Below are 24,845 nucleotides of genomic sequence, written 5' to 3'. Positions count from 1 at the left end.
TGCAATCAAACACTGCCGGGTGTGCTCCACATGTGAGCACGTCTGCTGCGTAAAGCTGGCACGGTCAGCTGGGAAGATGCTGTGTGAACTGTGTAGGCCAAGCTAACAGGAAAAGGAATTTCAAAAATTCCTGAAGGGGGGGAGGGGCCGCATACCTGTGTACCTTCAGGGCAGCAGAGTTCAAACTGCTGACCAGAGTGGTCATGATGGGCATTGTGGGACACCTCCTGGAGCTGAGTTAGGGCAACATAATCAAGTGAGGTGTCTACACTGTTGCTGTGTCACTCTACCTATGTTGCAAAAAGCTCTATGCTGCTCGTTGAGGTGGTTCTATTATGTCTGCATAGCAGGGGAGTTATGTCAGCAGGAGGAGCATTTCGGTGTGTACTCCTCCACTGTTTTGTCGATTAAACTGTGTAGTGTACATAAGGCATCTAGTTCTACCCCAAACCCACAGAGTAGCCTTTGCTCAACAATATGTATAAGTGTTTGGAGGGTGTGAATCTTGTTATTAATCCATGGTAGCCTAGTGATGAGTATATAATTTTCTTTGCCATAAATTTCTTTGCAATAAAGACCCAGTACTTGACTGGGTTAGAGCACCCCCAGTCCACTGCTGATTTGAGCGGGCTGTCTTGATAATACCATAGAAAACAGGGGTGGGCAAACTACAGCCCATGGGCCAGATCCGGCCAGTGAGCTGTTTTAAGCCAGCCCTGAGCTCCTGCTGGGGAGCAGGGGCTGGAGCTTGCCCCGCTCCGGCGCTCCAGCCGGGGTGCTGTGTTGGGGGCCACACCACACGGCTCCCAGAAGCCATGGCATGGCCCCGCTCCAGCTCTTACATGCTCCAGTGGCCCCCTCCGGGGCTCCAATGGGAGCTGCAGGGGTGGTGCCTGCAGATGGGGCAGCATGCAGAGCCGCCTGGCTGCGCCTCACATACGAGCTGGAGAAGGGACATGCCACTGCTTCCAGGAGCCACTTGAGGTAAGTGCTGCTCGGAGCCTGCACCCCTGAGCCTCTTCCCCACGCCTCAATTCCCTGCCCCAGCCCTGATCCCCCTCCCACTCTCCAAACCCCTTGGTCCCAGCCCAGAGCACCCTCCTACACCCCAAACTCCTCATCCCAAGCCCCACCGCAGAGCCCTCACTCCCAACCAGAGCCCTCACTCCCTCCTGCACCCCAACCCCAATTTTGTGAGCATTCGTGGCCTGCCATACAATTTCTATTCCCCAATGTGGCCCTCAGGCCAAAAGGTTTGCCCACCCCTGCCATAGAATATTTGGAACAACCAGTCTGTCCTGTTTAATGGGTGTCCATACTATCTGTATTCACTCTTGGTTTTCTTTTCTTCTTCCATATAAATTCTAACATCCTCCGCATTCCTGTTATGATCATGGAAAGATTTTGTAACAAGAAAAATATCCTTGGCAACATGTTCATTTTTACTGTAGCTATTCTTCCCAACCAAGAAATTGCACACTTCCTCCAGCACTCAAGATCTCTTTTTTTTCCATTTGCTGAAGTAGTAGTTTGACATTTAAATCATAGAGCTCGTCTAGGTTGTTTGAGATTTGAATGCCCGGGTGTCTTATAAAATTTGTTGCCATCTGTACCCAGTGTTTTCTGGAGGGATGACTTCACAGAGTCTGGCAAATTTATAGCTAGCATTTCAGCTTTGGCATAATTTACTCTCAATCCATATGCTTTCCCAAAGTCTTTAGATACTAATTTTAGGAAAATATTTGGTTTAGATAAAAATATTACATCTGCTTATAACACTATTTTCTGATGTGTTCCTTCAAGTTTTATTTCTGTGAAAGATTCATTGTTTCTTATCTTGTGTGAACGGCTCCAGGGCTAGTGCAAACTGTAAAGGAGACCATGGACATCCCTTCTTACTCCCTCTGAGTAGTTCAAAAGGAGATTTAACCCCATTAACTCACACAGTTGCTCTTAGGCTGTTGTAAAGAGCCGTTATCCATTTAAGGAACTGGGGCCCATAGTTCATGCGGGACAGGACTTGACACAAGAAAGCTTTCTCTTTGTCAAGTAGTGATAAAAGAAATAGTTTGTTTTTGATCTGACACGATAGATGATACCAAGTACTCCCCAAATACTGTCTGACATTTGTCTATCCGTAATTAATTTTCGTTTGAGCTAGATTTATATAAATTGAGAGCATGAACTGCAATTGGCTATCTAGTATTTTTGTTAAAATCTTTGTCATGATTCAGCAGTGAAAGTCTACTGAAAGCAATCATTTTCATGCCCATAATTTGACGCTTCTCAGTTTCTTAGAGTGGAATAGTCTGAGAGTGGGCTTTGCAAGTTCTGCTAGGGCTTTTTTCCCTTTTGATGACATTATTTAGCCCTTTGACGTTCAAAGATGGCATTTTAAAAGTAGACTTGGCAGAATTCAATTTTTTAAATAATTTTGGTGCATATTGATTATTTTTAAGCATTTTTAATTTTTAGCTATTTAAATTTTGGTTACAGGAAATGGGGGGGGGAGGGGCCCTCAGCCAATAATTATTTAATTACAGACATGTCAAGGTTCCTTCCCCACTCTGAACTCTAGGGTACAGATGTGGGGACCTCCATGAATACCTCCTAAGCTTACTTTTACCAGCTTAGGTTAAAACTTCCCCAAGGTACAAACTATTTTACCCTTTGCCCTTGGACTTCCACTGCCACCACCAAACATCTGACCAGGTTTATTTTATTAGGAAAGAGCCCGTTTGGAAACATCTTTCCCCCCAAAAGCCTCCCAACCCTTGCACCCCACTTCCTGGGAAAGGTTTGATAAAAATCCTCACCAATTTGCATAGGTGACCACAGACCCAAACTCTTGGACCTTAAGAACAATGAAAGAAAGCATTCAGTTCTTGAAAAGAAGAATTTTAATAGAAGTAACAATAAAAAGAATCACCTCTGTAAAATCAGGATGGTAAATACCTTACAGGGTAATTAGATTCAAAACATAGAGAATCCCTCTAGGCAAAACCTTAAGTTACAAAAAGACCCAAAAACAGGAATATCCATTCTATTCAGCATAGTTTATTTTCTCAGCCATTTAAAGAAATCATAATCTAATGCATATCTAGCTAGATTACTTACTAAGTTCTAAGACTCCATTCCTGTTCTGTCCCCGACAAAAGCATCACACAGACAGAGAGAGATTTGTTTTCTCCCTCCCCCCAGCTTTTGAAAGTATCTTGTCTCCTCATTGGTCATTGTGGTCAGGTGCCAGTGAGGTTATCCTAGCTTCTTAACCGTTTACAGGTGAAAGGATTTTTCCTCTGGCCAGGAGGGATTTTAAAGGTGTTTACCCTTCTCTTTATATTTATGACAAGACATTGTGATTCAAAATGTTAAAGCTTTATAACCTCCAAAACACACATTGTCAACATCACGTGTCAAAATATACAAAGTAAATATGTTTAAAATCAAACTCTAAGAAGTTCTCGAGCAGCATCTGCTTACTTTGCCTATCTGTAAATTTCAGTTATCACAATGGAAATCATTTTTCATGGGTTTGGAGGGGAGTATGAAATTGGTGTTTACCAACATTTACTGATAAAAATCAAATCCTTCCAACCTTATTTAAAAAGAAGAGCCACTGAGAATAACTACTTAATTTACTGAAAAACTCGAAATTATTGTGATTCTTTAGCTGTGTGAAGGCATGAACTCCTGAGTGATCAATGTCTACCTTATTTCTAATTACGTTGTGTTCCTGAATATGGCTTAGTTTCTGTTTATCAGCTTCCATATCGATATCTTGTAGTCTTTTTCCCCTAACCCTCATGCGTCCCTCCCCTTTCTGGCATTTCCCTTATTTAAATCCAAAAATAAAATACCAACATAGCACATAAATCAGTCCCCAAACTCCATACTCTCCCCATGAACACTTGTAATCCACCTAGGGGACCTCAAACCTCACCATTAGGGATAGATGATCATCTGATCATTTTGAATGGGTAGGATTTACATACAACCTCTAATGGATCTTCCCCATCTCCTCTCTATTTTCTCCAATCTCGTCTATCGCTGGGGCCACTCCTGCATGCATATATATATATATATATATATATATATTAAATAGATCACACACACATGTCCTTCTGTTCTTGCAAGAGATGGTTTAGGCTTCTCATTGCAAGAAAGGGCTCATATCTGTGGATCCCAAGCAGAGACCGGCATCTTCCTCCAGCCCAGGTTTAGAGTGCCTAACAATGTGGGGTGGGGTTTAGGACACATCCCTCTTCAGCATGTGCTACTGGCTATGTAAGGCAAATCCCTGCCTAGTGTGCTGGCTTTTGTGGGTCCCATTCTTAAGCACCTATCTTTCCCCATACATTATACTAGGCAACTAACTCAGGTTTTGTGCATTCCACTAGGTGGCTAGCAACCTAAAAGTTAGGCACAGCAACACTTAAGTTCCTTTGTAGCTTTGGGCCTTAACCTCTCTACTTGTCTTTTCCCCTATCTATAAAATACCTACGGTCACAGGTCAGGACAACTGCAGCTGTATTTCCCCTCGGTGGTTCAACAAGGGCACTTGCTCTTGGCTTCCAGCTCTCCAAACATTGCCTTTCCAGGCTGAAACCTGGGTGTCTCTCCTGTGTGACCACGGTGGGTATTCCTAGGTTGTACAGGTTCCTGCCTTCACTGCGTATTTCCCAGCATAGACAGCTCCAGACTTGTGAATGGGACAGAAAAGCCCCTTTCCCCTGTGAAGTTGACAAGTTGTAATAGTTATTACTGTAGTGTCTAGGGACTAGTCAAGAAACAGGGTCCCATGGTGCTTAACACTGCACAAACTGAGTAATAAGTAGTCCCTGCCCCACAGAGCTTACAAAGGGGTTGGGACAGGGAAGGAGATACACAAGCAGAGCAATGGCCAGCAAACAACTAAATGCCACTATTTGTGCCATTGGGTAAATAAGACACACTGATGGCTAGATTTTTAAGAGTACATAGCCTTCAGCAGCCCCTATTGCTCTGGGTGAGGGCTGGTGGAAAAACACTTGAATATCTGGCCAGGGATATACAGTGAGGATGTTTCAGCTGTGAAATTTGGACCTAAATTTCAAACACTCCAGTGTTTGGGATTCTGGTGCAGGTTTGCCTTTAATATGTTGGAGTTTGATTTCAGTGGAAGGTTGCAGGACTATCTTGTGTTTGAAAGGATCTTTGGGATCAATATATGCGCTAATAAGTCCTGCTTTGCCTCTTCTGTATTTGATTTTTTTCAATTTACTTGAGAACAGTGATCCATGCTACACTCAGGACTTTAACATAGTATAAATACAGGAACTGACCTAGTTTTGTGGGAAAGCTTCTAGTCGAGTACAGAAATGCAAAGACTTAATTATGATAGTGGTTTATTTTGGTTATTAGCACATAAGAGGACAGAGGGGTTGGAATAGAGAATGAAAAGGGAGTAGCGCAGTACTGGTATATTTAGCTATAAAAGGCCATTTTAATGCTTCATACGGATTAATGGTTCTGTTAGAAAACTATGCCATTCTTGGCATGCTCCTATTTATGGTGCGCATTAAGTTATGCTTTAGTCCAAGCATTCTAAGCCAAGACGTAAACAAAAATCAATCACCCAAGTTTAACATGCTAAAACAGTTGAGATATCAAGGTGATGAGTGTGGTCTCCATCGACAGAGAAACCAGATGAAATAGAGGACAAAAAATTATCAGGCACACCAAACGTTTATGTAGCTGAATCATTTGCCATTAGTAACTTAGGCACTTTACAAGAACTGAAAAAATAGAGGCTTTGGAAATCTTAAAGTTGAATTCCTTTATGTTAAATATAGATGAAAAGAATCCATCTTCCCTTTTGACTTTAGAAACTCCTTATGCTACCAAATCTTCCATCCTTTAGAAAGAGCATAACTGGAGCAACCAGCATGGAACATGGAGGGAGGAGAACATGTTGCAGGAGTGAAGAGAGCAGAGGAGACACCAGGAAGCAAGCCTGTCTACATATAGCTAGAATGCTCACCGCAGTTGCAGTATCTCTGTAAATATTTACTTAATAAGTAGCCAGTGTAGGTTTACAAGCCTGAAATCCTTTCATGTTATTACACAGTATGCAGTACATGAAACAGTAACACCTCTCTAGAGCTTTAGTCTCCATAATTTCTCGATTCTGTAATATACAGTCTCTAGTTTCCTCTCCAAAAATTTATATCCTCCTGAAAGTACTAATTGTTTGAGTTCATGTTTGTAAACATGGTGCAAAAATCTGATGAATGGAACTTCAAATAACCCAAAAGGGGGAATTAAGGCCAGAGTCAGACACAGGGTATGGTCAGTTATTGGATGCATTTCACCACTGACACCTTCTAATCACGGCAAGTGCACCCCTTCAGGTCCTGGGCCTCTCACCATCACCTGGCTCCAAGTGGAATCACAAAACCTTCCTATATAGTACAAGAAGACCACCACCCAGGGCTTGGGCTAACAGTGATTACTGCAGCAGACTTGGCTTAGGCTTAGACCTTGTAGTTCTCTTCCGTGTGAGAACTATTAAGAGTAACAGCTGCACATTTACCTTCATTCCTGCAATATCAGAGTCCTGATAGCACTGAAGTTTAGTAATAGAACCATTTTATGCTAGGATAGTACCTACAGGTCCCAACCAGGATAAAAGGCCCTATTCTACAGGGCACTGAACAAACAGGTGGACAATCCTTCCCTGAATGTCCAACATATGACATTGATGCATCACACTCCAACATGAATGGAAGCTTTGTCATGGCACAAGGCAGACTCCTAAAGCAATATGGAAAGAAATCCAGATTAGATCATTAAGATGAATTTAGTATATTTGCTGGTTCCATGGTAGTGCATATAATGCTTCCACCTTAAGTGGGACTTTCAAATGAGGTGTTCATGAAAAGGATTTAACAGCAATAAGCACAAAAGGGCCCCAGTGATCCTGACTGTGGGCCCTACAATAAGAGCAATAGTATAATGCAATTTTAAGTGTGTGGATATAAGTGGTGGGTTCTGCTTTGTTAATGATCAACAGCTAATACTCTAGAAATAAACTGAAGGGGTTTTCCTTTGTAGTTCGCCAGTCTCTTGTATATTAGTTGCATGCAAAGTTTTACTACTTAAAACTAAAAAGGCTCAGATCCCACTGTGATGAGCTATATAAGTACCTGGATAGATTTTCAGTTCATAGTTATGTTTTTAATGGATCACACAGATTTATACACCCAGCTTTACAATCCCATCTGAAGTATATTCCATGAAGACAAGTTGTGTTCTGATATAGATATAGTTTTCCTCTGCCATTAAATAAACATATGTGATGAAGTAACAACTGAGGCCATAAGATTCTCTCAACTGTTAGTCAAGATTTTTATTTCTTAGCTAGCATCAAATGAAACTTTTGTCGCAAAAAGCGGGACACAAAATAGTATTGCACTGGGTCCTCTGAAACCATTTCTACAGATAAGCTGAAAAGTCAGAATACAGCAAACCAGTCTTCCTCACATGGCGTTGGGGTTTGGTTGACATCTTTTGCTGCTTTACAGTATGTAAAATCTATTCCCGCACTGCTTCCAGTGGGAGTTTCCTCTGAGTAAATAGTGAGTAAATAGTAACACAGAATTCGTAACCATCTGTCATTTAAGCATAAAAAAATTGATAAAGGCCTGCCAGTTACAGCCTTATATATTGTATTTAAAATTTTTTTCAAAAGATTAATTTTTCATGATTATCCTTTTATAGGCTGCCATATTAAATGAACGGTCTAAAACAAAAAACTAAAATACTTGGTGTCAACTTCTAATTAGCACACTTTCTTCTTTTGGAAACCAGCCTCAATGTAGGTTATATGTGGAGTCCAGTACATAAGACAAATTCCATTCTCCAAGTAAAGCACTAGCTCAATATGAAGATATTGTGCTTCACATTACTAAAACTGCATTACCAGCACTAAGTTTTCCAACTGCTGGGATAGAACAAATGGCAAGGAACAATATATACAGTAAATACAATATCTGTCGCAAGCAGGATATTGTCATTACAAGAAAATTAACCTGATTCATTAAAGCCATTCCCTATCTGACATGCAAACTGAACGCTGAAGTTTGTCATTCACTTTGCTTAAAAAAAAAAAGTTCAGTGCCTAGTCTGGTTTCAGTGTTGTAGAAGTTACAAGCAAATGATGCAGTTAATGGTTAGTAATAGTTAGGATGATTCTCTTGTTCTGGTCTTTTTAGTTTGTCTATTAGATTCGTGCTGCAGCTCTTTTCTTTTCTTCTTCTGCTGCTGTAGTCTTGCCTCTTTCTTTTGTAGATAAATAGCCATGTTGTCGAATGAGGCCTTGTAAAGACTGCTGTAGCAACTTTCTGTCCCAATAGACCCTGTTGCAGAAAAATCAAGACAATGTGGATGCTCTGATCACTATTCCCAACTACTACTTGCACTGAAATTTTAAACAAAATATTCCTGACTCCTGCACTATAATTCTAGACATCTTAATACACAACATTTTTATTCTGTTTAAACGTGGTGAGGCACTCACAAGTATCACTACTACACTCCTACATACCAAGGCCAAGATTTTTAACAGCCTAAAGTTAGAATCTGAAATCAATATTTAGGCCAGCCTGACTTTTCAAGAGTACTGAGCACCCAGCAGCTCACACTGACATCAATGAGGGCAAATACAAATTTTAACTCTAGGCCTCTATTCTTGAAAATCTTGGTCTTGGTAATGTCACTAAAGACCCCCTTGGAGTGCATTAAAGCATCTGAATTATTCCACAACGCTCAAACACTGCATGGGCTCCAGTTAGAGTACTGTGTTTAGTTTGGTATTCCCTACATTTAAAAAACAAACACACAAAACACACCATTAGAAAATTCAGACAGGACATTATAAAATAAGCATACACAAACTTCCCAGCACTGATCCCTGCAGGTTCCGCCACTCCTTTGTGAGCCTATTACAGTACATCCTTAAAGATTCTGTTTAAATGTACTCTTAGAGCATGACACATCTCTCCTTCCTGTAAAATGCCTGAACAGTCAAGGAAGATAACTGGAAGGTTACTCTGGGGAGTATAGACTAAAACTGGCAGGTTAGAATTATTGTGTTTCTAGAAGCAGTTAGAGTGTGGGTGGTCTAATTGCCATCAGTGATTCCTTCTCCCCCCACATCCCTTCCCTCACCTAAAAAATAAAAAATCCTTAACTTTAAGTAAAAGGAGAAACAGACAGGTGTGGGCAGGAAGAAGAGATACATTAGTGAGTAAACAATCAAGCTATATATCAATTGTAATTTTCACCCGACTGGACTATGTTAAGGGTTTGCAGAATCTCTTTTCAGGGGCAATAGTTTACTCAACTGAAGGTTTAAGTATTCAATTTCTGCTTCCATAATCTTAGGTTACAAGAGGTCTTACAGTTTCTATGGTCACCAGCTGTCTAAGGGAGGAAGCAACACAAGCAATCTCATTGTTTTATCAAGTAGGGTAAGTACCTTTTTCATAATCTGTAAAAGCACTAATTACATAGCTGAAATAGGTGCTCATCAACTGAGCCTCCTCTCGTTAATTAGCTATAATAATCACTATGCTCTGAACAGTCCTCCTTTCCCAGCTGCAGATACCCAGAGACTATTATAATACATAACGGTAATTAGCTATGCTGGAAAGCAACTCTCAGAATTGACTTGTTTTCCACTATATTTCTGTATTACTCATTCTCATTCGGGACCCTGCTTTTAACATGGATATTCCTTGAAATATCTGAGCTGTATAAAACATTACAAATATACTCCCTTCTAATGGATGCAGAAATATACCTTCAAAGATTGAGCCCAATTTTAATGGAAATGGCATACAGAAAATATTCACTAGATTAGATACTAAAGGTATTAAATTTAGTTTTCCAGCAACTCTGCCAAATTACATGGACTAATTATATATGCAGAAAAATTATGGTCCTCCAAGGATGGAAGTTAGGGTTTCTTTGCCTTCTTTTAAAACAGGCTTCATAACATCCTAGCATGAGGCCTCAATCATGCACAGAGTTAAGCCACACCTGACTATATAACAAGACATCCATTGACTCCTACCCCACCAGCCTTGGCGATTCTAATTACATTTGTTTAAAAATGTCTGGTTCCTGCAGGCTAACTAGAAAAGGCATTTTTCTAGAAAAAACAAGGGCAAAAACCATAAACAAAACCTCTACCAGAATAGATGCTTAATATTTTCATTTTCAAGTACAGCACAGACTAGCAGGGCAAGCTTCTCTGTACTGTCTTCCCAAAGTGCTTTAACTTAGACATGCAGGGGCTGCCTTTAAGCTGAAGGAATAGTTCAGTATCGGTGGCTACTCCGTCCTTGCTATCTCCACTGAAACTGCCAATACAGGTGTCAACTGTGTGTTCAGTTTGCATGAGCTCAAGCCCCACTAACACAAGTGTGTCTACCCAGATTGACAGGCTCACTCCAAACTTCAGTGTAGACACACCCTAAGTGACTTGTCCATAGCCAGAAGGAGAGCCACGAACAGAACTCTGATTTGACTCCTTCCCTTGTGCTTTAACCCTCCGTAACACATTCCCTGGCCCTTTCGACAAAGTTGCTCACCTTCAAACATTGTCCAGTTGTCGTGCAAGTACTTTGACATTTTCATTAATCCTTCGTCATCAGCAACAGGCTGGGAAAGGAAAGAACACCTATTCACTATGCTCCGCAGCAGCAATCATACAAAGCACATTACACTGACCAGAACGCTGAGAAATGCAAAGCCTCATCTGAGGACCATGAAGAAAGGGAGATTTAACAGAACACCTTTCCTACCCACAAACTCATCACTGAGGCCTGGCACGGGGTCACCATGTTCTACCTAAGGCAGCCTGGAAAACAGAGCTTGCCCAAGGATTTGAAGGAAAAATGGGAATCAATTTTCTGGAAATCAACGAGGTAAAAAAATAGCTTGGGGAAGAGGTGAAGGTCCAAGAACACTCCCATGAACCAAATTTAAAATAAACTTTCCAACTATATCCCACTCCTCTTAGATTTACAAGGGTGATGAATTTATTGTCTGGAAATCTAATGGCTACTATAGGGAAACTGATAGCTCACATTTCAGCTTTGGTGACTCAGTTCTCAACGGAACAATAACAGATACTAACATCAGGGCCACCACTGTTTCTTCTTTCCTCACAGAGGTTCCTTTTGAGATAGGTACAGAAAAAGGTGGGCAGGGAGCATTTTCCTCCATGCTTTATTTTTCTTCTAGCTCCCTCTTCTTGAAGGCTGCTAGCAGAATCTACACCCTACCACCAAAACCACTTTAGCAATGGAGCTAGCACATTTGTCACTGGGATGGATTGAGACTAGGCGGTTTTCCTGGGCTGCAGCACTATGTCAGTGTGTCACACTCTTCAGTGTGGAAGCTGACACTCATCCTGTAGAGTCAGTTGGCTGCTGGGACAAGGATAGGGTGGTAGACTACGACCAAGAAACTAGTACAGCTGCTCAGCCTACTACTAGGAAGGTCGAGAGTCTCATTCTTCAGTCAGGCAGTTCCTCTTGCTGCTCCCATTTAAAATCCCTGCTCCCAGCAAGCCTTCATCACCAGCCACTTCAGAGGGAAGCAGTTTTTCAAAACCATAGAGGAGTGTGAGCTCTCACTGGGATTTTGGGAGGAGGGGGAGCTATATTCCCCTATGCTCCCTTTTAGTTTAACCACTGGGTTAGGGTAAAATGATGATGTGGGGAGCTGCAGAGGGACCCCCCACCCAGAAAAAAAGTTGGAGAAAGTACAGATTTAAGAGGAGTGTACCGGGTATCTTTTTTTAAATCAAGTGACAGTCGCGTTTAAGAGCAGAGATGCTAGTTTAAACCAGGTTTAAGGCTGCCAACCATTGTGCAGGTACCTCAATCCTGACTTTTCTAGGTCAGACCTGGGTATCTCCTGAGCGGAGACTGCCAGTCATGCTAAATTCTGTGTTTTGCACAAATGAAGGAAGTAGGATGAGCTTATCTCTGATCAGACCCAGATCTGACCTCAGCTCAGAACTATAATGCATTAAAGCAATTGTGCCATTTAATTTTCATTCAGTTATTCTGCCTTTTGCTGAGGGGACTGGAGCAGACACAAGATATTGGCAATTGTATCAGAGTACATCTAACCTGCCAATGTCCATCCACAGGCCTGTAGAGTAGAAGTGATGCTGCTTTGTCCTCCTGGAGTATCCAGAGCCCACCTGTTTCCTCAAATGCAATGTCCCAGCCTTTATGCTTCAAAGAGATTTGGTGTCTGTAATTTAACTGCTGGGTAGCAGCATCAAATTGGAAGATGTAAACTGTGGGAATACTTTAAACAGAAATAAAATAGAATTACCATTATCACACCTGCCTAGGGTGATCACTTCTACACAGTAAATCACATCTACTCACTCCAAAATTAGCACCTGAGCAAAATCAGTAGCATTTCAAGTACAACTCTAAAAAAAGAAACTGGCTCCAATACTTACAACTACTTTATTTACAACCCCAGAGGCCAAAGTAAATTGCAGATACAGCAAAATTTAATATTTCTTTCCACGTTACATTAAAGAAAAATCATTCTGAACTGTTTTTTCTAAGGTTAGACTATTTTAAAAGGAAGATTAGCAAAAATAATAAGCCATGTGCTACTAAAGAATGTTTTTTCGTAATCACATGCATTGTTTCACAGTGCAATTTACATTAGAGTTTACAGCTTGAAGGGTAATTAAAGAGCATCAGCAAAAATAAACCAGGGTAAGGGGAGTCGGGGGGGGGGGAAAGCATGCAACTAAGGAGGGCCAAGAAAATGGGCTCTGCACTGGGGCTGGTGTACAACGGGGAGGCCCAATATCTATTCCCCTGCATCCATGATCTCCACCTACAAAGCTTCCTGAGACCTGTTAAGCCCAGCAGCAGGTGTCTCAGTTCAGTTCATAGGAACAAGGCTCCCTGGCTGGCAAACAAGAGGCTCACCAAAGGGAGAAAGTGTCTCCCTGGTGGAGCTCCCAGCTTCACAGCACAGGCAAGTTAGGGTGCTGTTCTCCTTCTCACCATACCCAAGCCTGTATGTCAAGATGGAACTCATTTTGCTAGGCTTAACAGGTCACAACAGCCTGGGAGCTGGGTTCATCAGCAACTCCCCGGCCTCACTGCTCACTAGTACTCCGCTGCATGGCTGAGCCCATATCCTTGGGCCCAATGGGCAGCACAGCCCCTTAGCTGTGGCTCTTAATGCTGTTTTACACTGGTATCTCTGCTGACTTACATTGACTCCTGACCTATAGCACTGTAAAGACTGGGCGCAGACCCAAAGACCCTGGCCTTTGAGAGCTGTTCCACTGAGCCCTGAACTCAAGAGGAGCTAGAGTATACAAAGACTTTATAAAACACTGCAAGAGTTTACTAAACCAAGCAACTTTCGAGCCACCTCTGTTTGAATTGATACTAAGGGCTCTCATGATCCTCATGCTAAATCCACTGACATGCCCATGATGAAACCCATCCTTTAAGAGTCCACAACAGGACAGCCACTTTAAATTTAGAGAGAGTCAAACTCCCAGCAATGGATGTCTCACTGTCCCCTGCCCTTTCTTGAAATAGCTATAATTTTAGCAACTGTTCCCCTTTATTCTTACCAGTCGCATAAAATGGCAATGTAATTTCCTTGACAACAATAGGCTATTCTCGACACGGCGTATTTCTGACAGGAGGGAAAAAAACATGTCATTATAACCTTAAACACTTAGGGGGGAAATTTAGGTTTAATTTAGGCACTTAATCTATGGAATTTAATGGGGATCTCCATTTTAAAACATAATTTAGTCAAGCTTAAGTTAATAGCTTGACAGTAGTCCTTTCCCCCCAAAATATCACATTTTTGCCTTCCGTGTCCCCCCCACCCCCACAAATAGTCAGCATAACTATCTGAATAATTTAACCAGACATGAAGTCAGCACAGAGCCTACTGAGAGACTCCCAGCAAATAAACAAGCAGGTACAGCCTAAAGGAGATGACAGCATCATTTTAGCTTTTAAGGACTGTGAATTATAGGGGAAACATTCACATATTTTAAGTGTCCTTAGCCAGAACGCCACCCTATTGGTTTATAGGTTACATACAACAGGAAGATGATGGCCACCAGGTCTGGTGTAAAAAGCGAATGCAGTGATGTGTAGCCAATGTTTTTGTAAAGTGGTCTCAAATTTCACCCTTTGATAAACTGGCTTCCAGTGGGATGTGTGCTGTAAAAAGGAAGGTGAGTGGGATGGAGGAAATGGCTCATTTCAGCAGAAGCACTAATAACCAAGGAGGGAGGTAGCTTTACTGGACAAAGCTATTAAATTCCTTTGCTGGAAATATTGTACTTCCTGCCCGAAAACTACTGAATATACTGCCTGTGGACCACAGCATTAAGTTTGATTTGAGGGTGGATAGTAATGAAGAACCTGTTGTTTTGTTTAGTTTTTAAAAAGGCTCCAAGAATTCTGCCTGGGGTACTTTTTGCAGTCATGGGTGTTTTTAAAAAAAAAAAAAAGGGGGGGGGGGAGGGGCAAAAACTTGCTCTTATGTATTTTTAAAAGCCCTGGAGATGTCATCTCTGGAAGGAATAGTTTCCCTATTCAGAGGGGAGGGAATAGCTCAGCTCCAGCAGAACAGGGGAATTATTCCAATCCTTCCTTCACTATTCCGGCCAACACTTAAAGGGGTTTTTGGAGCACCTCTTCTGGCACAACACTGGGTGAATGGTGAGTCATTGCATAGAGTCCCTAATTAACTATGGCTCTGAGCTCAATTCAGGAGCAATCACAGGGTTCCTAATTCTTCAGCTGGCTGTTTGGAGTGCAGGCAGTGTCCCGGGCCTAATGTTTGTACACGTAATTTGGGGAGGAAGCAAGGGCTGCATTACTTTTCAACACCCTGGGTAGTGAGTGTAATGCAAGATGATAACCCCTCTTGCCCAGAGAACCAGATTCATGTAGGTTTGGTTTATAAGCCACAAAAATAGAGACACGAACAGCAGGAAAGAAGGTTACACAGTGGCTTCCATCCATATTTACACCCCACTAGTGATATAAAATATCTTAATTACAGAGAAGGAAAGAATGCACTGTGCAATATCATCTCTAAGTTGAAAATAAAAACCAGGCAGCATGTACTTCCCTCCTCTAATCATCTGTTTAGACATGAGGGGAACACTTTCTAAAGGTCACTATCAACAGAGAAATAAATTTCAGAGTACTTGAGGACAGATGGGATTGGTCTGTTGCTACTCTGCAGAAACAATTATTCCATGTTTACAGATGGGATCCAGTCTTTCTATACAATACATGGATACTAAATCATTCAAGGTTTAAGATATCGAAGAAGGTGAGGGTGAAGGGTTTGATGAGAGAGTTATTGCAGCTACCAAGAATAGCTCCACAGTTGGGTAAACAGAACTATTTACATTGTGATTTTGTAGAAATGATAGCTTCCCTTGTTGACAAACAGCAGCAGTGGGCTCTCTAGAAAAACAAAGTTGTATTCTAGATCTCCTACAGCACCACTCCTATCAGACAATTTGTGGCATAAGTGATGCTAACAGACAGAATAGGCAGGGTACACTTTGTATGTAGGTCCAGAAGGGACACTGGTATTAAATGCCCAGCAGCACAGTTCAACTCTTAAATTGTCAGTTTGACAGGGTTTTTTTAATGGATGTGAAATGAGATCTAGTAACTTAATTGTTTGAGCGCTTGCATTTTATTCCACAACAGTTTTTTTTTGGTTAGGCAAGCCCATGGGACCACTATACTTAGTAAAAAGATAATTCTAATGAAACAATTCATGGTAAACAGGTGTCGCTCCTTTTACTTCAGCCAGCCATCACCTTAAAATTAACCTTTGACATTCTGTTAGAAGCAGTGATCCTGTGAAACACAACAGAAGTATCTGGGTAGAGTTGCACAATTTCTGTTTTGACCTTTAGACAAATGGATCAGATCAGGTGAACACTTGGACTAGATAACCTTAGAAGTCCATGCCCACACTACTGTGGGATTTGTTCCCTATCATCAGCTAAAATGACTACTCCTGAGACCAGCTCTACATCACTTCAGCACAACCATATATTTCCCCAGGACAAATCTATTTAGCCTGATGGATGGTGAAAACAAATCAATTCTTGTGCTCATATGCACTGTCATTATAATGAAGCATGATTATAATAAAAAGACAAATCAAGTCACTCATCTCACAAGCTTCAGTGAACTCGCAGTGGGCAAACAGCAAAAATTATAAGATGCCAGATGGAGCAGCAGAAAAAACAAGGACATCCCATCTGATCTCTCTTGTAATCAAAACCTTTGTAGCTAATGCACTAGCTACAGTCTGTAAAGTGCTGACGGGAAAAGCAGACTCTAAAGAATAAGGCAAGAGTAAGCGAGACCATTCCTTTACACAATACAATGAAGTATGGGTCAAAGATAGTCACTACCCTCTGAAGCTGTTGCCTCCATGAGACAGGGAAATACCACAACTGACAAAGTTACAGCAAAAAGAAAAGGAGTACTTGTGGCACCTTGGAGACTAACCAATTTATTTGAGCATGAGCTTTCGTGAGCTACAGCTCACTTCATCGGATGCATACTGTGGAAACTGCAGTGACTTCTTCAGTACTTCTGGCACTGAATGCAATGTCAAACTTCTGAAGCATGGGCTCTCTTCTGGTCGTCAGTCATGGGCTAACACTAGAGAACACATTCTCTACGAGACTGAATTGTTTGAATGTTGAGAATCTGAAGGTGAGGAGTTTAATATCCGTGTATTCATTGATGGCCATGCACTCACAAAAAACAAAGGTTTGGTATGTTAGCAATATAGTATATTGAAGGCTGTGATGTGCTACTGAGAGTTGGAGACAAAAACTGATGCCTGGTTTGACCAGTATATTAGCATACATAATTAAAGCACCAATACAACAGTATTTGAAACCACCAACTTTGAAAGCTAATTGACAGACTCCATCCTCCCACACACATAGAGCCAATCCAAGGCTAGCTTTTTAGAGGAGATGGAAAAAAAAGGCTACTTCATTTGTAAGAATTTGTAATAAGCAGAGGTCTCACAGATTCAAGAAAGAGCTCAACCTGAAGTGACGATGGCGTCCAAGAAACCCATCTGGATGTAGACACTGTTTATTTTTCCATGCAACCTGTATAGTAGATGGTAAAATAATGCTGGCTTGCAATGATATAGTGACATGTTGCAGATAAGCTTTCTGGGACTTTTTTCTAGGTGAGAAAGAAACTGAGAATAGATTCCTGGTACCCTAATGAAATGTAAATACTTTCCATTCCAAGCTTCTCCCAGCCCATGAGGAGCAACTTACTCAAGTGACATCACATGAGGTGACAGCAAGAGTCTGTTACACTATTCCTGAAAACTACCACTTAAAAAATAAACTAATTGCACTTTTTCACATTACGTGCAGCAGTAAATGAGTTACAGACTTCAGGGTTGTGTATATATAGTTCTGAAAAGGTGTTACTGTTCCTTCAAACTGAGTAAATAATTATACCAGTCTGCGGGAGGATGCATTAGTCCAAAAACTGTCTCCAAGGGTTCCTTTCATTAATATTTCATGACAGTTTAAAAACATCAAACTGCTAGTTCCTTTCTGTGGAGGGAGGAAAAGAGCTTTCTAAGGTTTGTCTGAAATGAGACTCTGGATGCAATTAAAAGCAAATTCTAGGTTCAGAGCACTAGGTTCTATGATACAGAGGACCAGCCTGAAGGGGCTTACCTATGGATTTGAGAAGGACTTGCACGCTGTTCCTCTGACACAGAAGAACTTGCTAAATAACCTTTTCACAACATTTAGAGAGCACTTTTCAAATAAAAATCCCAAAGCTCTTGACAGGTTTTGGCCTCATCCTACAGTCCTTCCACCTGCTCAGCTCCCAGTTAAGTAGATGGGACTGTACATGCAGGCCTGTAGGATGAGGTCATACACAGACCACTTAGAAAATGGCAAACCCTTTAAAGAGAGCCTAGCACTCAGCTGTGGGGAGAGGGTGAAGAATACCTTCTCCAACTGAAACTATAGGGGACTATTAGCAATGCAGAATGGAATACTTCACTTGGATTCTAGCCTGGACACTGGGGTAAGAGTGCCTTAGGAGTAATTGGCCACAAGTGGCAAAACCCTCTCAAGTTTTATCCGAAAGTCACTATCTAGAAACCCATGTCTAACACTAGACTGGGACATTAACTGACTAACCCAGGGAAAAGTGTCACCTATCTGACTCATACGGAAGAAGATCAAGCCTTGTTGTTTCAATGAAAGATAGAATAGCTAGACCAGAGGTAGGCAACCTACGGCATGTGAGCTGATTTTTCAGTGGCACTCACACTGCCGGGTCCTGCCCACCGGTCCGGGGGACTCTGCATTTTAATTTAATTTTAAATGAAGCTTCTTAAACATTTAAAAATCCTTATTTACTTTACATACAACAATAGTTTAGTTATATATTGTAGATTTATAGAAAGACCATCTAAAGACGTTAAAATGTATTACCGACACGCAAAACCTTTAAATTAGAGTAAATAAATGAAGACTAGGCACACCACTTCTGAAAGGTTGCCGACCCTTGAGCTACACAGTCACATAAAAAAACAACAAAAAAAACAACCTACCAAGCAAAAGATGGCTTCCCACAGATACGCAACACATGGATGACTGAACAGGCTAAGTGGTAGCTGGCTCAGATTCATTGCAGATGTCAAGGACAATACTCTGTTGTTCCAGATGCTAGTATGGAACAAGTCATATGTGGAGGCAAGAATGGATACCACCAGATCCAAGAGTTTTCAGTACAAATTAAAATATACTTCAGCGTTTCAATTCAGTAAGGTAATACTTCTCCTGGTAATTTGTTACAAACATTTTGAAACTTTCTGCTCAAATGTAACTTCCAGGGATGTTAAAGCTATAATTTTACTAGTTTCAAAGTCGCTTCATGCTAGACTTTCAGTTTCACTATCTGCTTAACAATTTTAGGTTTAAGGGCAAGTTTTGTATACCACAGACAAATTGAAAGCTTCGTCTTAATTTCAAACACAAGTTTTGGGATAACTGCAGAAAGCAGAGGGTGGCATTTTCAGAAGTGCCTAAGAGCTTGTCCACACGGCAATTTAGTGCACAGAAAGCAGATGTTCTTGCTTGCAGTGCACTAACTGGCTGCAAGGACCCTACTACCATCCATTGAAAGTTTCCTACTGCGCTTTGACCTACCGTGTTTGCAGGTTTGCACTTTTAGTGTACAGTAGCAGGATCCACACAGACAGCTAGTGCACAGCAAACTAGAGTGCAGCAGATTTACAACCCGGCTTGCTGCACACTAAATTGCTGTGTGGACAAGCCCTTTAATGACTTAGGAGCACAAATTCTGTTTAGTTCTAGTGAGATTTATGTTCCTAAATCCCACTCTTTATGAACTGTGGTTTCTACAACTTAAACAGGATCTCCCACCCACCACCACAAAGAAGAGCTGGTTATAATACTAAACAGTAACAGAACATGTTTTTAAGCCATGGGATTCAGGAGCACACACAACTCATCACATACCCATACCTTGTCATTGTTGGTTGCCTCAGTCTTATTCAAACTGTTTAGATGACAGCAGTGCACTTCTTTCCCACTTTTGTATTCCCAAAGTCTCAGAGTACAATCCTGAATAAATTCAAATGGACAGGTTGATTAACACAAATCACTGGCACAGAGAAGCCAGTCATAGTCTTCAGAAGCTAGCTAAATCATACTTCTCCTCGAGATACTTCATGCATGAGATTCTAAACCCTCAAAGAAACTGGTTAAATGTTCTCAAATTGCAGATGAAGGCATTTTAATTAAAACATAATTCAGCTCAATTCTAAGTTATTCAATCATACAAAAAAGTTATTTTTCTTTGTAGTGGAAATTAGGTTGCTGGATGAGTGGATTTTGAGCATCTCGTAAATAGCACAACAGTAAGTGTGCTACGCACTCACCATCTTAATGACACGCCTCTTAGGTTGCTCTTTCCCTCACCCACCCTCGTACAGTACCCGAATCCTTTGGATTATAAATGTAGTGACGGAGAAAGCCCTCAATGAACTTAGTTATCTTTGAGATTAAACTCTGTTCTGGGAAATATCACTGAAGTTGCCTCCCTATGAACGAAATAAAGCCAGGGGCTAACACAGAAATTGCTCAGAGAGATACTGCGTGGGAACAAAATACAGAACCTGTGGGCATGCAATAGGAAGAAATCAAATAAAAAGATATCACAGTTACCACAACATTACAGACTTCAGTTCTAGAGTGTATTCTCCCCCCTTGTGCAGTTCAATTAGTGAGGTTTGAGCTGCATACACATTAATAGAGAATATTGTTTCCCCTCTCAGAGGACTGGAATCACCTCCAATTGTTCATTCTTTCTGGGTCTGGAGTTGTCATGTGGTGCTACTGATAAAAACATCTCTTGCTCTTTCTACAACCTCATGATTTACAATTCAGAAAGTCTTGCAAGGAGGAGAAGTTTGATTAAGACTTCAAACACGTTAGTTCATCTAAAAATATCCGGGATTTTAATGCTTATTAATTGTTAGAGGGACATTAACTATCATGGCTGGCTGGTCCACCCAATGTTTAATATACCTAAATTGTTGAATAGACCCTTGATAATTAATTTGTCAGTACTCTCAAGCAAGAGTTAATCCTGAAGAATTGGTGAGGACTGTGTGATTTCTCCATCCCAAAGAACTAGAAATGATGTGAAAAGCAAGAAGAATGCACAGATTAACATGATGCTACAACCTCACAGAAAGAAGCCTTGGAACAAAGAAACCTTGAGTGCACAGAAGCTGAACACAAAAGTACAGTACAGCTTTTTTTTTAAATCTCTATGAAGAATAAAACCTCAGAAGTGAAAGAAAGAAAGAAGTGGATAGGAAACAAAGGTGAGTCACACTAAAAGTGGAGACCAATGGCAACAAGAAAAAGGGTAGTAATATTGAAAATTAACAATATTTAAAACGCATGCGACTATAAATTAACATTAAATTTAAACTAAAAGTAGGCTTAACATGTTCCACTGGACCTTCTAGATACTGTCATTTAGCACTTCAGAACGCTCAGTGCTCATCTTTGAATGCGATTCCTACTCAGAGTAGGAGATAGGGCCAGCTAATATGGAGACAGCTAACCATAATTGCAACCAAATTCAGATAGGCCAATATTTCCTCCATCCCAAACCTCAGTACTACACCAAGATGAGTATTTCAATACATTTTAGGTCACTACACTGTTCACAGCATTCAGTAACTTGCAGAGCATTCCTGACATTTCTATGAGTTAGTGGAGTTCCGCTTTTAATTAAAAAACTGTTATGGTGAAAATGCTTCCATCATTAGAAATGTCAATTTCAGTTCTTGTCTGGGGACTAAGAACTAAGTATGTTTTCCCTAATAAGCAACTGGCATTACTGTAAACGGAGATCATATCACCGCTATCTTACTAACAATAGAAAGATCAAACCCAGAGTAGAATCTTGGTGGGAGTGGAACTGAATGCAAGTCTTCCACCTCTACAGAAACCAAATCCTTGCAAAACAAGCAGACAACTGAAGTCTGACTCATAACTCTCACTTTTTTCAAAGGACCAGAATACATACCCCAGAAGCTGATAGCATAAGATCTGGATAGTTTGGTATTACAAATATTCTGCTTACAAACCTAAAGGGAAAAAAGTTAAGAGTTCAACATTTATGTGTCGTGTCAGTGTAAACAGAGTACCAATATAATAGTAAGCATATTTTAAGGTTACACTGTCATCCACTATGTATATTTTTTTCCTGTAACTTATGTCTTTCTATTGCCTTCTTAAAAGGTAGCTTTTCCCCCTCAGACTAACTGGCAGACAGAGATAGTATATTCATGATATCACTAATATTCCTGGAAAAATATTCCACATAATACAAGAAGTGCTTACTTTATTGAATTCTAGGAATTCTATTGATCCCCTTTTAACTGGGGAAGACAGTGCTGCTTGTGTGAATATGTTTTTAGTCATTTAGATCAGAATATGCACACAGAATTAGATTTACAAATAGATTTATATCATGCTCATGGATCAATTAAAAAAAACCCACATACATCAATATAGATTTTGTTTTTAATTAGTGAAGTCAGAGCATCAGCGCATGAGGGTTCCCTCATAGCAGCTGGGGACCATCTAAGGCAACATCTACTCAATTTTAGGGCAACCAATCCATTTAACTATTTCCCCACTGTCCTTTCTAGGATTAGCTGCATCCAGTTAGGAATCCCAGTAACATTAAGGAGCTTATAATACTGCAACTTCCACCAGGATACCCCTTAGGGTCCTTATGAATCCACAAAGAACTTCCAACGTTCCTCACTAACCCAGGGGTCATGCGCACTAACGTAAAACGCTGCCGTCAATGCACTGCACAGGTTAGAACATACGTTTGAGTTTTGCTTTTGTTTTTAAAGGGGGAATTCTCGCTTCTGAAAATAAACAATTTAAAGCCAATTAAAATATCAAGTGAATTTTGCTAGTTACAAAGCAGTAACTGCAGGTGCACGGAGGCATAATGCTGCAATTTCAATTACAAAAATAAATTTAAATAAAAATAAACACCATTCAAAAACAGGAGAACTCAAGTGAGAAAAGCACTGAATCCCCAACTGATTCATTATCATATTTAAATAATGAATTTTTAGAAGTGTGTGCGCCAATTGTATTAAGTGCCTTTCTATTGTGGAATTGTTAATGGAATTGTTTGTCCAGGCACACTAGCCCCCACTTACAGGCAATGTCTTTTTTGATCAAAACTTTTATGTTCATTAAAGATACAACTGTTAATACAATAAGCAGAGATCAAACACAACAATGTAAATACACAACAAAAGCCTTGAGTTCAAAGGCTATTTAAGATCTTTGACATTAATTTAAAAATTATGCAGCTTCCAAAGAAATGTCTAAAATCTATGTGGATAAATTCCCGACAGTCAAATGTGATATTAATTAACATTAGTATTAATAAGATATTTAAATATCTTATTTAACTGTATTGTTAGCACTTTATTAAAACTTTTCAGTACAGGGGAGTCACATCTTACATGGGGGTTAGGTTCTAAGGTCAGCATGTAAGACGAAAATCACGTATAGTCAAAATATCCCTTGAAAATCCCTTAAATCACCCATAAAGTACAGTATACACTAGAACAGGGGTTGGCAACCTACAGCATGTGTACCAAAGGTGGCACATGAGCCGATTTTTAATGGCATGCTGCGGGTCCCGGCCACTGGCCCCGCTCAGCCCCCTGCCAGCCTGGGTGAGCAGAACCCCAGGCCGGCAGTGGGCTGAGCAGGGCCAGCAGCCAGGATCGCGGCTGCCAGGAGCCAGCAGACGGAACCCCAGACCGGCCACCAGCCGCGCTGAGCCTGCTGCTGGCCTGGGGTTCCGTTCACTCACCCAGCAGCGGGCTGAGCGGGGCCGGCGGCTGGGACCCCAGTGGCAGGAGCCAGCAAACAGAACCCCAAACTGGCAGTGGACTGAGAGGGGCCGGTGGCCAGGATCCCAGCTGCCACGGAGCCAGCGGACGGAACCCCAGACCGACAGCGGGCTGAGCCACGCAGCCCACTGCCGGTCTGGGGTCCCAGCCGCCGGCCCCGCTCAGCCTGCTGCTGGTCTGAGGTCCCGGCCACCAGCCCCTTGCCAGTCAGGGTCCCGGCCGCCAGCCCCGCTCAGCCTCCTGCCAGCCTGGGTGAACAGAACCCCGGGCTGAGCAGGGCCGGCAGCCAGGATCCCAGCTGCCAGGAGCCAGGGGATGGAATTATTTAAGCTCAGTACCAATGTGGACACAAGAACAAATGGATATAAACTGGTCATCGGGAAGTTTAGACTTGAAATTAGACGAAGGTTTCTAACCATCAGAGGAGTGAAGTTTTGGAATAGCCTTCCAAGGGAAGCAGTGGGGGCAAAAGACCTATCTGGCTTTAAGATTAAACTCGATAAGTTTATGGAGGAGATGGTATGATGGTGATAACATGATTTTGGCAATTAATTGATCTTTAAATATTCATGGTAAATAGGCCCAATGGCCTGTGATGGGATGTTAGATGGGGTGGGATCTGAGTTACTACAGAGAATTCTTTCCTGGGTATCTGGCTGGTGAATCTTGCCCATATGCTCAGGGTTCAACTGATCGCCATATTTGGGGTCAGGAAGGAATTTTCCTCCAGGGCCTTTTCCAATCTGCCCTGGAGGTTTTTTGCCTTCCTCTGTAGCATGGAGCACGGGTCACTTCCAACAGGATTCTCTGCTCCTTGAAGTCTTTAAACCATGATTTGAGGACTTCAATAGCTCAGACATAGATGAGAGATTTATTGCAGGAGTCGGTGGGTGAGATTCTGTGGCCTGCATTATACAGGAGGTCAGACTGGATGATCATAATGGTCCCTTCTGACCTTAATATCTATGAATCTATCTATGAACCCCAGACTGGCAGCGGGCTGAGCCGCTCAGCTCGCTGCCGGCCTGGGGTCCCGGCTGCCAGCCGCGCTGAGCCCGCTGCCAGCCTGGGGTTCCGTTCACTCAGCCAGCAACGGGCTAAGCGGGGCCAGCGGCTGGGACCCCAGCGGCAGGAGCCAGCGGATGGAACCCCAGACTGGCAAGCGGGCTGAGCCGCTCACCCCGCTGCCAGGCTGGGATACCTGCCGCCAGCCCCACTCAGCCTGCACTACTTAAATT

General features: G+C 41.6%; 1 protein-coding gene across 2 annotated transcripts in view; it reads right to left on the bottom strand.

Moving 5' to 3' along the window:
- Positions 1–3,052: 3,052 nt before the first annotated feature.
- WDR4 (WDR4 tRNA N7-guanosine methyltransferase non-catalytic subunit) overlaps positions 3,053–24,845 on the bottom strand; it is a 35,530-nt gene continuing 13,737 nt past the window's right edge. Inside the window, exons 5-10 of one of the 2 annotated variants that reach the window (XM_074969483.1) lie at positions 21,741–21,801; positions 19,661–19,759; positions 13,682–13,746; positions 12,189–12,372; positions 10,638–10,707; positions 3,053–8,399 (exon numbers count right to left, since the gene is read on the bottom strand). In XM_074969483.1, the coding sequence (XP_074825584.1) occupies positions 8,224–8,399; positions 10,638–10,707; positions 12,189–12,372; positions 13,682–13,746; positions 19,661–19,759; positions 21,741–21,801 (655 nt within the window). In that variant the 3' untranslated portion in view covers positions 3,053–8,223. The remainder of the gene's footprint in view (positions 8,400–10,637; positions 10,708–12,188; positions 12,373–13,681; positions 13,747–19,660; positions 19,760–21,740; positions 21,802–24,845) is intronic. The other variant, XM_074969474.1, reaches the window with a different exon arrangement.

This window comes from Natator depressus, chromosome 1 (assembly GCF_965152275.1).
Source record: "Natator depressus isolate rNatDep1 chromosome 1, rNatDep2.hap1, whole genome shotgun sequence".
Lineage (NCBI taxonomy): Eukaryota > Metazoa > Chordata > Testudines > Cheloniidae > Natator > Natator depressus.
Note: the sequence above shows the minus strand (reverse complement) of the source record. Positions and strands in the feature narration are given on the sequence as shown.